The 16412-nt window shown below is 25.7% G+C and overlaps 2 protein-coding genes across 3 annotated transcripts; one reads left to right on the forward strand and one right to left on the reverse strand.

The window, feature by feature from the left end:
• Positions 1-8: 8 nt before the first annotated feature.
• Positions 9-2448, reverse strand: LOC107164106 (UPAR/Ly6 domain-containing protein bou-like). Its single transcript, XM_015511801.2, has 3 exons — positions 2092-2448; positions 1866-2018; positions 9-1738 (listed from the first exon to the last, which is right to left on the reverse strand). Exons 1-3 carry the CDS (start codon positions 2153-2155, stop codon positions 1533-1535), a joined length of 423 nt encoding a protein of 140 aa, XP_015367287.1. The 5' UTR covers positions 2156-2448; the 3' UTR covers positions 9-1532.
• Positions 2449-2608: 160 nt separating this feature from the next.
• On the forward strand, positions 2609-7239 carry LOC107164104 (cytosolic carboxypeptidase-like protein 5). 2 transcript variants are annotated; one of them, XR_001506050.2, is made up of 12 exons: positions 2609-3202; positions 3280-3375; positions 3438-3613; positions 3754-3916; positions 4000-4178; positions 4424-4680; positions 4752-5014; positions 5094-5232; positions 5879-6086; positions 6157-6360; positions 6447-6546; positions 6853-6994. XR_001506050.2 is itself a non-coding variant. In XM_015511800.2 (11 exons), the coding sequence occupies exons 1-11, from the start codon at positions 3067-3069 to the stop codon at positions 7087-7089; spliced, it is 2058 nt and encodes a 685-aa protein (XP_015367286.1). In that variant the 5' UTR covers positions 2610-3066; the 3' UTR covers positions 7090-7239. The 2 variants fall into 2 exon arrangements, 1 of the variants encoding a protein (XP_015367286.1); XM_015511800.2 differs by lacking the exon at positions 6447-6546 and having other exon boundaries at positions 2610-3202; positions 6853-7239.
• The last annotated feature ends 9173 nt before the right edge of the window (positions 7240-16412 follow it).

A 16412-nucleotide genomic window follows, 5' to 3' on the forward strand; every position in this document is an offset into this window, starting at 1 on the left:
TTAAAATGTAATATAAACATAATTTGGTTCAGTTACACAATTGGACGGATTGGTTGTATTACATTATTATTTTTTATAATATGCACTTAAAATTTAAAAAAAATGTCTATGTCTATCCTAATTTTCATTTGAACACATTTTTTTTTAAAAACTATGAATATAAACTCTTATGATAAAATATGTTTATAATAATTTAACAATTTATTATTATTAAATATGATTTAAGATTCCTAATAAAGAAAAATTAATATAAAATAAATGTATTTTTGAATTATTTGTATATAATCTTCTAATTAAAAAAAAAAATGTATTGATGAAACATTAAAAAATAATATTTAATACTGTTAAGATTAACTTAATAAAAATTGTAAAGTAAATTCCACACTTCATGAAACAATTCATGTCAATTCTATGTGCATTTTTGGTGCTTTGTACACTTAATGAAATAAATTATTTTCACAATGATAACATTTAATTAAATAGATTTTTAAAAAATTACTTGTGTTACATAGTGTTATTACTTGTAATAGCACTATGTGTGCTGAAATATTTTAAGATTATAATTTTAAAAAAAAATTAAATAGATACTTTTCCACATTATGAAAATTATTTTTATGATTTGAATATCTATATCATTGTTAAAACCAATTTAATACTATTGCAGAATACTATAACTAAATAAATCAACACAAATTATTATTTTTAAATATTATTATATTACTAGAACTAATTTAAACTTAATTCAAGAGTGTATATAAAATTATAGGATAATGAACCTATTAAACCTCCAAAAATAATATTTGTTACCTGTATAGGTATGATAATAAATGAAAAAAAAAATAATAGTAAATAAAATATTTATATTTTAATTAATTGTTGGTTTTTTGAAAGAAATAATTTAGGATTATTAAATAACAGACAAAAATATTTTAACTAAAACGTGTTGGTAGAATAATACTAATATTTTTATATTGAATATTATTTTCTACATAAAAATAAATATAAATTAGTTTTGGTAATATTAAAATAATATGTAAAATAAATAATTATTTGTAGTGATTAATAATATGCAGTTTTGGTATGCTGAAAGTAACATATTAGTTACATAATATGGACATCCGTATCATGGAAAAATATACACTACGTAAAAAAAAATCTATTCGTTTAATGAAATGTTATCCATATGATTTCAAAACTAAAAAAATATTTAACAAACATATTGATACTTATTATTAAGTGGATGTGACTTATTTTTATAATATTGTAAAAAGCCAATAGGCATTAACTCTATAAAATAAAAATAATATAAAATCCAATCATAACAAATGTATGTTGATTATTAAATACCCTTACTTTCAAGGTCAGGAAATTATGTGAATATCAAAAGGCAATATATTTAAATTATTGAACTCATCATAGTATACCCATTGATCAATTTATATAAAAAATAATGAATTATAATTATAACAGTTAAAATGTAAATACTATAAGTAACCTACTTATATACTTGATTATTTTGGCAATGTTAATATCTAAGATAAAAGATTTCTAAACCATGGCAAAAAAGATAAACATATCAAATAAGCAAATAACTTAACTTGGCTAGAACCATTACAGCCATCAGAATCACAAGTATAAACACATGTTCGATATTCTAATACATCACCTGGCCTTTGAACATAATTGCAGTAATTTCCTAAATTATGAGATGAACAGTAACGAGTAACTCCGAGTCCTCCTATAATAAATAAAAATAAAAATAAATATTGAATACTTTTGTAAATCTCCAAAAATTATAATAACAAAGGTAGGTTTCTAACTACCTACCTAACCTACTGTAACCTTTAACTTTCTAACCAACTAACCTTCATAGCGGCCTATCAATTTCACACAATAAGCAGCATTGTAAACACTTGTACAGGGTTGGGGGTCTAGGCCGTATGTATCCATGAACTCGGTGCAACGAAATTGATCATTGATGTCAGTACTGTTGCATTGGTAACATGATATACTTGCAGCTGAATAACATAAATAAAAAATTGTTTATGTTGTGTCTAAAACCACACCTTAAAATATCAATATAATATTTACCAGATTTTATGGTGGAAATAAAAGCTATATGAAATAATAAAAATAATGCATTTGAATTAACCATTGTTATAAAATAAAATAAAATACGGAAGTATAAGTTTAACACAACGTAAACAGTTTAGAATTGTCAAAAAACGAAATTTAAAACAGATATTATATTCCTTAGATTCGGTTTATTCAACAACTCTTTAATATAACCATATAGGTATTAAAAATAAGTATAAATATACCTATTACCTATATACAACACAATAGAAATGTGTATAGATAGTAGATACGAAGAACCTATTATGGGTGTATGTAAAAATATAACTAAATAGTAAATAACAAAATCAAAATGCCCAATGCCCATACAATTGATGAAAAACAAAAACAATAACTGAATAAGTGAATAATCAACATAAATTACTACATGATAAGGTCATGGAAAGAACGGCCGAATCCATTGAAAGAATAGCCGATTAAAAATCAGCTGCTTAACTTTATAATCAAGTTGGATCCACCTCAATGTAATGGTATTATATAGCACCTTGAACATTATATAATTTTTCTCTTTACCTATTACTCATCACTTCATCAGTTATTTATTTATTTTACATGTTTCTAATGATACCTAAGAAATTATGTTTATTGTGTAATAGTTTAATATTATTATCTTATTAATATTACTAGTTGTATATTTGTATGTCTACTCAGTTTCACATTTAAGCTCTCGTGAATCGTGATTTGGATCCACATTTGATATTAATTATTTCGGATTATGTTGGACGAAAATTGTGAAATTTGATCGATATTGAAATAGAACTAATCAACACCTTAAATAAATGTTGTCTTAAGACGTATAGAGCATAGTCAGATACGTATTTAACTGTTTTTGTATACAGCTGTAGTAAGTTTCCACAAAAATAGGTAAATTTCAAAGATTAACCTCATTGACTCCATGAAGAAGCATAACATAATTATTTAAAGAGTAAGATGAACATTACCTCAGACATTGTGCCCGAAGTACAGCCGGGTGTGTTTACCCATAACTCGTACACAATTTTGAGCAATTTTGAGTCTGCTAATCTTGCTCGTGTGAAATATGTCAGCAAACAGATTCCTGGCGTTGGTGCGATAACAATTATTAAATTATTTGTTTTTTGAGTGTACCTATGTTAAGATTATGTTATGTGTGTAATATTGTAGATGAAGATTTGGAATTTCATTTATGGACGAACCCAGACTGTGGTGGCACTGAGTTTGAATGCAACTACAAATCATGGTTCTACTTTGCCTTAAAAGGTAAAAGTGTATTCTCGTATAATAATAATGAAAAGATTTTTAATTGAATCACTATTTTAAAGGAGGCATTCCTGGTATGCACGTAAGATTAAACATAGTGAGTTCAAATAATCAAAGTAAAATGTATAGTCAAGGCATGACTCCCGTATTTAAAGTTGATTTAGGAAAATCAGATAAATCAAATGAAAAATTTTGTAAAGCATCCTGGTCAAGAATAAAAGAAATACCAACTTATCAGGTATTTAATCAATACTTGCAAACATTTAATGTATTCAATGGTGGACCATGACATATGAACTACACTACAAGGTGTAGTGTGTATGACTTAAATTATAAATGGTGAATGGACCCAACTTGAGTTTGATGAGTTTTTTTTAGATAAACAGTAATCAAGAATTCGTGTTGAGTTTTAGTCATCGTTCTTTGAAAAATATTGAAGCCACAACATATTATGCTTTTACTTACCCTTACACTTACACCGAGTTATGTAACAGCTTAAGTTTTTATGAAAAACAATTTCCATTACCATCAGATTTAAGAGGTATTTGGTTTTCCTAATAATAATTCTTTTATTGCATCCATATGTGTGTGTATTTAATAGAATTATTTTTAAATATTATTTAGAAAACAACGAGAAGGATGTTTATTTTTATCGAGAAACTATAGTAAAGTCCTTAGAAAATCGTTCTGTGGATTTATTAACTATTAGTTCCTTTAAAGGTGTTTCAGAAGAAAGAGAATGCCGTTTATTTGGGTTATTTCCAGATGAAAAACCTAGGTCACATGTTTTCAAAAATAAAAAGGTATACAGATAATATAAAAACACATTTATACTAATTTAATCAAAATATAATAACATTTGAACGTTATAATTTATCCATTTACTATCTGCCAATTTGATAAAATTAAAATATTGGTCATCATAGGATAAGTAATAGTATTCCTTAAATGTTGATGGTTATAAACTTATAAATTTATATTAATAAAAATTAACTTCATGATTTTAATTTTTAAATAATCACTATTTGTATTACAACTTAATTTATAGGTCATAGTTATGAGTGCTAGAGTACATCCAGGTGAAACACCTTCTAGTTTTGTGATGAATGGGGTGATAAAATATTTACTTAGTAATGATGAACAAGCTGATATACTGCGTCAAAATTATGTTTTCAAACTTATTCCTATGCTAAATCCAGATGGAGTAGCTAGAGGATTTTACCGTACAGATACTAGAGGTTGTAATCTCAACCGGTTTTATCTAAAACCATCTTTAAAACTTCATCCATCTGTTTATGCTGCCAGGTGTTTTAACTTGTCTATTTTTGTATTTTAAAATTTTGTTCATTCAATTTAATCTGTGATATATTTTATAGATCATTGATCTTGTATCATCACCTTGGATATGAATTACGAGATGAGTTAATCGAAGAAGATTCAACATCAATTTCTTGTAGTTCATCCAATAATGATGATGAATTAAATACTAAAATAAAACCAACCTTTTTAAATAATGATGTTGGTTCATCAAATGTTTTATTAAAGAAGAGTCAATTGTGTACAGCTGGCCTAACAAATAAAGGCCTTGAATCAGGATTATATTTATATGTTGATTTTCATGGCCATGCATCCAAAAAAGGTTAACAACATTTAAAGTTGCTTAATTTTTTTTTTTTTAAATAATGTACATTATGTTTAATTTTTATATTTTGAACTAGGGATATTTATGTATGGAAATAATTTTGAAAATATAGTTGATAACATTGAATGTATGGTTTATCCCACTCTTATGACTATAAACAATCAAAACTTTCATTACACTTCTTGCAATTTCAGCAAGCATAATATGTATTCTAAGTAAGAAATTAAATTATTATACTACAGTTAATAACATAAAAAAATTAATATATTATATGTATTAATGTATACAAAATAATCATAAATTTGTGTTACACCAGTAGTTGGGATTGCACATAAATTGAATAAAATCACTATAATTCGAAGTAGTTTTAAAAAAATTTAAATTATTGATAAAATATGGGCATAACTCTCAAATTTTTTTTTTATAAATAGACACTAAAAAAATTAAATAGATTTTTAACTGTTTTCGTATTAAATTTAACTTTTATTATTTTGTATTTTGGCAAATTATAATGGTTATGTCAGTTGATAATTTTTTTCCGAGTGTTATCTTGATTTTTCATGGGACATTGAATTGAGAAGAAGATAGGTAAAAGCTTCCAATACTTAACAAAAATATAAGAATAAAATAAAACAAAAAATTATTAATGGAGTAAACGGTTGTAAAAGATGTTTAAAATTGAATTTAAAAATATAAAATCATTATGAGATAAATATTTAACTAATTATAAATGACCCCCCGCCCTATTCTATTAAGTTACTGCAGTATAGACAATTTATTAGATTATAAACAAATATAATTTTGTTTTATTTGTATAATAATTATGAAATTGTAGGTAGTAATTAAGTTTTAAATTTTCAGAGATAAGAAATTTGGTTTAAGTAAAGAAGGAAGTGGTCGAGTAGCTGTTCTTAAATATACAGGTCTCATACGTAGTTACACATTAGAGTGTAACTACAATACTGGCAGATTTGTTAACTATATTCCTCCTAAAGTACATTTTGTTTCTGAGAGAAGACCTATCCAGAGCGTTATTCCTCCAAAATTTACACCAACCGTTTTTGAGCAGGTTAAAAACTTTGAACAGAGTACCTAATAGCTTTTTGTCAAAAATATTTTTATTACTCTTATAATTATAGGTTGGAAAATCATTGGCAATTTCGATTTTGGATTTATCAAATTTAAATCCAAACAGTCGGTTAGATAGCAGTGAATTTAAATCATTAGCAGGATTAAGGGAGCTGTTACGTTCAAATATTATTAACGATTGTAGCCGTAATCGACGATTAGGATCTAAATCTACCAGCAACATAAACGTTGATACACCAATTACTTCAAAACAAGTAAATTTAGTATTTTTTTGTAATTTAAAATGTTATTCTTTTTATATGCTCTTAGAAAAGCATCCATTCCAAGCTTTTTTTTTTAGTTTTTAAACTTGAAAAAGAGAACTTAATGGCTCTTTAGGTTGAAAGAGGTTCTCAACTATTTCCAACGTTTGTGTATAAATAATGGAAATTAGCCTATAAGTAAGAATATACAATTCTATATATATAGTTTTTCATTGTGGCTCTTGGTGATATATATTTATGACGTATACTCGCTTACAAATATTTAGCTTTGCTTTGTAGTAATTTTGTCTTTTAAATCAAAATATCTGTATGATAAGCTATTATTTTTATCATATAAAACAATTGTAATTTACATAATTTAATTATTTAGTGTTAACTGATGACAAATTAACTAAAAAACAACTTGCTATTAAATATTAGATCGATTTTTTATTTTAAATTTAGTTTTGAAAGATATTTTAAGTTACTATAAATTTATTCCAGGTAAAGAAATCTTCAATATCATATGATCTAATGAATCCAACAACTTCCAAATTATTGCAACCCATTATGACTATTGCTGTTGCATCAAAAAGCAAATCAGTCCCACTTCATAAAGGAATTAAAAAAAGTGGAATATTAAAAAAAAATAAAAAAAAACGGAAGATGACACCAAGCAAACAAAAAGCTGTTGCAACGACTGCAGATAATATAATATTTTCCATTCATAATTGTCCCTAGTATAATAAAACATAAAAGTTAACATAATATACAATATTTCTTAAAAAAAAAAATGTAGGAAACATTAAAAGTTGTTTAATTTTTTTGGATGCACAATCCATGAAAGTCATTAAAATTATCATCAAAATATAATTCTTTATTGGTATTGAACATGATTGACTATTCTTTAGAAAAACATTTATCAAATCTAAATTATTATTTAAAACTGTTGGTTTTATTTTAGTTTGTTCGACATATTATACAATACAATATTATTAAATGCAAGTATTTTATTTATCATAATTATCTGAATATCTGATACACTTAAAAAGATGACATTTTTTAATTTTATGTGAATAAGAACATATGTATTTTTCAATTAGATCACCTTATTATTCATATCCAATGTGGTGATACAAAATCTAACAACTATTACAATGATTTAAATTTTAAGTGATTGTATTTAGAAAACTAATTTTACACCATTGCACAATTTAAGTGAATTATGGATAATTAAATATAATTTACTCAGTAGATTTTATAAAAATAACATTAATTGTATGATTTAAATGACTACTACTTACAAAATTGCATACTCTTCATATATTTATTATTATTTTGTGTTTGTATAAATCATATATGATTATTATATCAAGGTCATTTATTTAATTCTATTTAAAGATCTATTTAAATTTATTTATAATATTTTTAATACTTCTCTCAAAAATCCTAATGTTTTTTATTCTTAAAAGTTTCTTTAAGACTGTTAGTTTATTATTTAGTTATTTAATCTCGTTGTTTTATTTATAGTTTTATATATTTTGAAATAAAAGAATATTAGTGTTGATTTAACTATAAAGACACACATTGTACATGAAACATGATTTTTTTGTTATAATATAGATTTTTTAAATAAATTAAAGGAGTAATTTAATGATTTTTTTGATAAAAATCGGTTCATTTGATTTATAAGGTAAAAAGTAAAATTATTAAGTAATAAACCAGTTAAAGTATTTGTATTTATGCTACCGTTTCTTTGGGTTATGTCTATTTAAAATGTTTATATTTTCTTCTCAGCCAATATTGTCAATTGACAAAATAGCCCTTGGAGTTTGGGATTCACTATTCGTTCTTAGCTTTCGCAGTACGCCTGAGTGCCTGACTGATAATATTCAACATTGTATTTATGATTATCACTTATCAGTGAAGTACGTTTTTTTTTATTATTAAACTACGAGACTTTTGTTGAAATTTACTAAATATTTTCGAAAGTATAAAGTTGACTCCTAGCAGTCCTAGCTAATAATAAAAAAAAAGTAACTCCTTTCTCTTTAGTTTTAGTTTCCTGAATAAATATTCAAAGTTTAAAACTAAGTATATTCTTAAATGCTATCAAGTCCAGATTAAGGGAGGGGGGCATGGCCAAGGGCTCACAGCGGATATCAAGCAATAGTGGGCCCTTGAATGATAGTACGATTTTTTTTTGTAAATCAAAAATATTTTGATACAATACATTAAAGTTTCTGATTGGCTAACTTTATCGATAATGAATAATAATATGTTATTAATATTATGCTATCAAAAAAGGTATCGTCTATTTTGAGCAGAATGATAATGGCGAAGAAATGGGATTCATAGGAATCCAGAGTAGGTACTATACTACTATGAATACTGCAGATTGCGTATTTACGACGGTTGAAACATTATTATGCTATTATATCATTTATATCCCTATTGGACATAGGCATGCATTCAAATTTAACACCAACCATGATTATATAGTGACCCACTTGTAAACTTACCTACAACTGTACAGCATGTAAATAAGAGCATTACTAACTTACCCGCCATTTCTGTTAAGGCTATAGACAAAATTTAGAATTTAGAATTTTTTGTCGGGAGCCCCATACAGACATACAGTGTGTGCTTTATGTGGACGTGACTCGCTGACCCCTCCCTCCATTAGTATTGGATGGTCCTGATTTTAAGAATTCATACAAGAACATAATGTTATATATTCTTAAAAAAATATTATCCTAGTCAGTTTCGCAGGAACTATTTTTCAAGAGTGGCGGAGGGAGGCGGGCAAAACGTAATACCTATCTATTATTACGCACATTCATATACATTTATGAAAATGAGACCAATTTAGAATATGTAAACGTCTAAACTAAACGTAATTTACGATTGTAAACCCTTTAATTTAAATGTAGTAAGGCCATAGGGGATAAATTATACTTTTACCTCCCCTGGATTATATCTGAGGGGTCAATAGCCTCCTCTGCCACAATTTTTCTACACCATTGATTCTAGTTTAAACCATTATGATCAGAATCATTGACTAAGTCTATATAATAATAAATTTAAAAAGTGATTCATTTGATATCCTAACCTAAGGTGAGTCTAGCAAACCTATTCTTATAATTTAAAGTTGTAAATTTGTGACTTGTGTTCGTTGTGTAGTTATGTACTGTTATTTCTAATAAATAGAATACTTTGGGATTTTTATTTTCAAGGTTGGTACTATGTTATGACATAGTTCTTATCATGATTGGGATAACTGTACCACGACGGTATGATAAATTGAATCATCAAAATTCTATGTTGTAATTGTACAATAATTACGAGTATTAATACTGACAACACTGTTAACAATCCTAGTTTTTAACATAAACGCGCATGCGTCAGATACCTGAACCTGTTTTGTTTGTCGGCGTTTCAATTTTTTAGCAGGTGAATCAGTTCACTTGTTTTCGTTCTTGGTGGCTGCTGTCTAGGTGAAACAGGCTACAGAGGTTGTTAGTGCGTTCAACTTTAGTATTCCGTTACTGTATACAATTATGTTCAATTATAATTATTGAATACCTACATGATTTTTAAGTATTTAAATCGGACATTTTTAATGTTTTTCGTTGCTGTGAAGTATAAAAAGTATATTATTTAATATTAATATATTTCAGAAAAACATCAATATTTAATGCCCATGTCAGAAGTTATCTAACATTTGATTTCGGTGAGTATCTACCTACCTTATTTCAATTGATAAATATATTTAATTTTATTAGGTAAATAATACTTTTCATGAGTTATTAAAACTTTTTAATTAAGATTAAAATATTTTGTATAATTTATGTTCCCATTACATATAAGTTAAACTTTAAACAATTATTCTTTTGCATATCTTCCTAGTTACATTTTGTTTATATAGGTATTCAATTATTGAATTTAATGGTAACTTTGTATTTAAAACCTATCAAGTTTGTATTATTGAAATTATTTATTATGTTGTCTACAGCGCTTGGAATGTTTTGTTAAAAAAGGAATTAATTCGTGTTCATCTTGTTAACAAGGAACTAAATCGGTTATCATTCTTGTTCCTAAATAAATTTGTTTTTGTTGCTCAATTATTTTAAAACTATATTATTATAGTTTTTAGTTTTATATTGCTTAATTTGGTCGGCAATTGTTTTGTTTTTAAAAATTGTTATGTCCTCATTGACTGACCGACATTATTGTATTTTATCATATTTAAGTAATTAAATTTCTTTTATGAGAAAGAAAGAATAAATAAAATTATTCACATTCCTATAAAAAATAAACAAAATTCAAATACTATGTTCCTTTGAACCTGCTCTTTTCAAGCACTGGTTGTTTACAGAATTAAGTAAGTTACTTAACTGTAGATTTTAACCTATTAAAATTAATCTTAATGTTTCTATTTTAACTATCTATTTATATTTTATAAATATTAAACCTGGATAACTTGGTCAAACAAAACAAACAAATATTTCTAATATGATATGTTATAATATGTAATCATTACTTTTTTTACTTTCTTACCTAGTACCTATTATACTAGTAGTATAATTGGACTTAAACTTCAATTTCTGAGTTTAGATATTATACCTTGTGAAAAATAACTAGTAGGTATCACTTATATCTAGACTAATATAAAAGCCTGTTTATAAATAATTAATACTTAATAGTTTTAAGAGATTATAATCCATTTAAGCAGTACCAAGGTATCTATAATCTATATTTATTATTATTTTATTAGGTTTGTTATTGTTTATAGTATTACCTGTATACATATGACATGCCTATGTGTAAATGTGTTAATTTATTATATTAACAAGTTCTAGACTAGTACCTACCTAAATTCACTTTATTCATTATTTAGGTAATATTATTAAAGAATATCCTTTTATAATTTTGATACAAGTTGTGTGATTAAATATTGTTTATGTGCAAAGATTATAACTAGGGCTCGGAAGTTGATGCATTTTGCATTTTTTTTTGGAACTTTTTAGACGATACTCTCCTGGCTACAAATCTGTTTCATAAGCATGTGAATCTGAATAACTAATTTTTATTTTGCATTTTTTTGCATTTTTTGGTGTTTATTACTTTTTAAGTCATTTTCCCACATTTTTAGTCATTTTAACTGATGATTTGGTACATTTCAGATTTGCCCCAATCACTTCAGTAGACGTAGAGAGAAATTTTTTTCCAATTATAAATATTTATTAACAGATAATCGTCGTTCAATTACTTTCGATAACTTAAAATACGCTCTAATTGTGGAATGCAATGATTTTAATTTTTAAATAATTTGTAAGCTTTGATAAATTTATAAAACAAATATTTTTTATTTTTTTATCTTCCTATTTTAAGGACATTTTTGTCATTTTTATGTCATATTTTGAATTATATAGTAAAATAGAGTAAAATATTTAAAAAAAATGTATAATATTAATATTTGTAATTTTTAGGTCATTTTTTTAGGACATTTTTTGCCATTTTTATGTCATTTTAACATATTTTTTTAGGGCATTTTTTATTATTTTAAGGTCATCAACTTCCGAGCCCTAATTATAACTTAATACATTTGTATATTTTTTTGTAAGATGCATATTATTTAAAATCTGATCGTACAATGTACATTTGTTCAATATGCATAAAGTCATAATAGAAACATACTTAAAATTCAAATTCAGAAATATACGCAGTATGCATTTTTGCTTATATTTACCAAATTTATTTAATCATGTTTGTTTAAAGAACCTTTACATAATATTATTATATTAATGCATATTTTATTAATAGATAAACAAAAACAAAATTTTAATTACCTATAAAAGAAATCTTATTTATAAATAATTGCTCGTTTCTGAATATTTAATTATTTATTTGTTCTTAGCTCAAAAATGTTGTGTGCTGTTATTAGAGATAATAAAATCTAATTTTTGAGGTATAAGCTAAAATTATAATAATTATGTAACAGGTAAGTATTCAAAACATTTTAATATACTTTTTACTACTGATTAATGATTATGTATTTATGTTCGTTCAAAATTGGTTAACTAAGATTTAAATTAAATGTAATATTAATTACAATTTTCCTTTGATTAGGTACCTGTTATTGACAAATAAAATTCTTAGCATTACTTTCAAATGATAAATACTACTAATTTTATGAATTATTTTCTCATTGAATTTCTCATTATTTTCCCCTAAGTTCATCTCATGTAGATAGTTATAGTTACCTATTGTTTTTGCTTTGATTTTAAAAATATCAATGGAATTTATTAATTACAAAAGTCAATTTTAGTCAAGTTTATAGTAGGTTTTAGTATGTTGACTATTTTAAGCGAGATTTTAAGCATGGGAAGTGTTTTCTCGTATTTTACACCAAGTTTTATATTACAATGCAATTTTTTCCAAGACTTGGTTTGGATCATTTATTCAGTTAAAAACAAGTTAACATAATTTTTTTATCTAGATATTGGTAGTTAAATACAAAACATACACTTTATATAATTAATTCTTCAAATTTCCCAAATTGGTTGAAATTAATTAAAAGAACAGAAGAAACATACTTGTTTGTAAAGAAAGTATTTATTATTATTTATTTCTGAGTAGAACAAGACCCGTTGTAAATAGTTTTTTGTATGTATTTATACATTGATTTTTCATAATAATACAATATTACACTGTGATGTAAATGATGTGATCCAGGTGAGATGACTGAGGCAAGTGTCCAACACCCACTACCCAGACTATGTATCCTGTTTTTAATATTAATGCCCACAAGTTTTTTAAAAATATTTAATGAGTATTCATAATATTTTTAGGGAACTGTTTAGAATTATACCTACTCAAAAACCATAACTCCAAACATAATAATTACTTTAAAATATTTTGTGGTTAACATTATGGGTATTACAGAAATAGTACCTGTTACAATCCTTTTAATGTTTATAAAATAATTTACAAATTTCGTATAGAAAAAGAAATATATTTTATATAGACATAAAAATGCCTCTAATAGTATAATGTATTTATTTATCTTAGGTAGTAATTCTTAGATCGTTGAATATATTTTTATGAGGTCATATAAATAGAGTAGACACTATAACTAGCCACTAGATACTTATCAAATGCAATCATTATTATAGATTTCATTATTTTTAGGAATAATAAAAATTATTTTGTGTAGATAATTTAAGTTTGATTTATATAAATTTACTGTTAACAAATTGTATTGCATATTATTGAGTTATTCGTGTAGCTTTAAACATACGCGTTTAACGGTGTTGTTATAGTTACAAAACCGATTTTATAATCATGTTAATTATGTACCTCGAGGTATTAAGTATTTCTATGCTATATAATCAGTGGTTTTTTTTTAAATTACAAAGTGATTCAAGCTATCCAAAACTGTGTTTTTTCATCCTTATATGTTGTGTGGGAACGGCTATTGTGTTATATTATTAAAATATTGGGTCCATTGTTGTGTGCCTAGCAGCCACAATAAGCATTAAAACATCGGACAGCTGTGTTTAATCATGATTCACAGACCTGTCGCTTATATCTCCCATCATATCTTCGCTTGTTCATCCTGTATACGTTATAAGTCATACATATTGTCCAAGCAATTTGAGACAAAAAAAATTTTGACGCATTTCCTAGAAGTGCTTATATTTCATAATTGATTTCTATTTTTATTAAAGGAAAATAAATTTCTTTAATTGGTTTATAATGGTATTTTGATTATCTTCAATTATATTTTACATATTGTTGTGTCTTGTGTCGTACTTATAATTACAATAAATAATTATATAAAATTAAACTTTATAATACGTGACTATAATATTTATGTAAAACACACAGTACGTAATAGTGCATTAAATTTTATTTTATTATTCTATTGGATTTTTATAATATAATTATGTTAGCATTATATTATACAATTTTAACTTTTAAACATATACTTAACATTATTTTATCATTTTAAATGTTGTGTTATGTTGTTAAAATTGAAATACTACGAACGAAATCGTAGGTAACACCGACCGTTTTATATGTGGGCGAACAGATTTATGTGCGTGTACCTCAGACATAATGCATAGTGAACCCACTATTATATTGTTCTTTGTATCATCACGAACTACATTGGTATCAGACGGAAAGAGTAATACGAAAATAAATCTGTATTGAGATAATATTTGTGTAGTTAAAAGGACATATAAGATGACAGGTAAACGGTACAGAAGGCCCAAACATTCCAGTAGCGCTCATTGTTGATCCAAAATTATTTTCACATAACAAAGAATGAATAAAATGAAAAGAAAATGCACCTACAAATCGTTATTGTGTCCCTATGCCACATAAATTCCGACATTTCAATAATATTTTGCTTTTGACCCACTAAACTATGTAATGTATTTGAAAAAAATATAAAATGGCACACAATAGCGTTATACTCATCGAGCATATAGTTGTTTTGTACCCTTATGTGTAAATTACATGGTGATTGTGTCTGGTTTGTCAGATGTTATTAGTACCTACTTGTTTCTCGTAACGTACGGTAGGTACAGCCGTACAAGCCCTTAGGTTATACGCCTACTACCTTTAATAACACCGTATAATCACATTTCGGTGCAAAATGTTACACTTATTATATTATCGACTAATCACTTTTTTCTCTCCCTTGTCCGTACGAGCAACATATAGGTACACACTGTTCAACCGAATTTTTCTCCATAACGAATAACGATATGTTCTTTGTTTGAGTTCCAAAGAAATGAAACCTATTCAATTCGAGATTATCAAAGGGTTTGTTGTTAGAAGAAAAATAACCAACATAAACGATAAACTATTATGTTTTTTTTTTCAACACCGCTACGCCGTGTTTGTTAGATTCTATTAATGACTGACTTGTTCGGGTCCATAGAATTGTTATTTATAAAACTGTAATGTAACTAGATGTGCACAATATTTAATTCTATCTTTGTTAAAAAGTGCTCGTCATGTATTTCTAAATCTCTGTAAACATGTGAATAAATGAAAACTCAACATAATTAAAAAAAATTCTTGGGCCCAGGCCGTTCTTGTTTCGATTAAAATATTTTTGTAAACTAAAAACTCGTTTTGTGTTTCATCAATGAGTAAAAAAAATCATTCTCAAATCAAGAAACATCAAGTGTTAAAACAGATGAGTGATATCAATAACGAATTGGATACTTGAGTATCGAATACGTGATATAAAGAATATCCCCTATATTAGTCATTTAGTTGGTAGGTATTTAGTACTTCAACGAAACGTTAAAAAACACCTTAACGTTTATGTAATCATCTATAAAATATTATAAATAAATCACCTTCTGCCTATAATTGTAACCCATCAGACTTGATTGATCGTTGTTTCTTGCTTATATGATCAGATTCCTACTGCTCCTTTTTACCGTATTCAAAGTGTATAATTTGCCAACTGAGTTAATGTACAAAAAAACATATTATACACGTCTATAAGTAAATTGTACGATTATATAACCGGTTCGATAATATTTTATAGAGGCATCGAATTTGTATAACAAGCTTAGGAAATTCGCATTGGTAGATATCATATAATATAAGTAAAAGAAAAACATTTTTCGTTAGCTATATTATCGAAAGACGGACTGGTTTCCTTTTAAGTATACCGATTGTTTTTTTTTTAAACAATTAAAGCAGAATTTTTTGTGCTTTACTCGTTCCAATTTTTTTCATTGCAGCAACTACTTACTGTGATATTACCTAAAGCCTCGGATACCATGTAATTAGTATTTGTTGGACTTTTCAATGATAACCAATTAATTGATTTGTTGTTTTTATTTTTATTTTTGCGCCAAATGTATGGAAATAATACTACATCGCTGTATATAAAATTATTATCTTAATTAATTTTTATTTTATTTAACAAACCACGCTTGTAAAACATTAGTTTATTACTATATGAGTTTTTGACATTATTTATTTGTATTTTTAATTAAATCTTATCTAATTATTTACTACTAAACATG

The sequence above is a fragment of the Diuraphis noxia genome, unplaced genomic scaffold, assembly GCF_037042655.1.
Source record: "Diuraphis noxia isolate RWA-SAM2 unplaced genomic scaffold, SU_Dnox_SAM2 contig0002, whole genome shotgun sequence".
NCBI lineage: Eukaryota > Metazoa > Arthropoda > Insecta > Hemiptera > Aphididae > Diuraphis > Diuraphis noxia.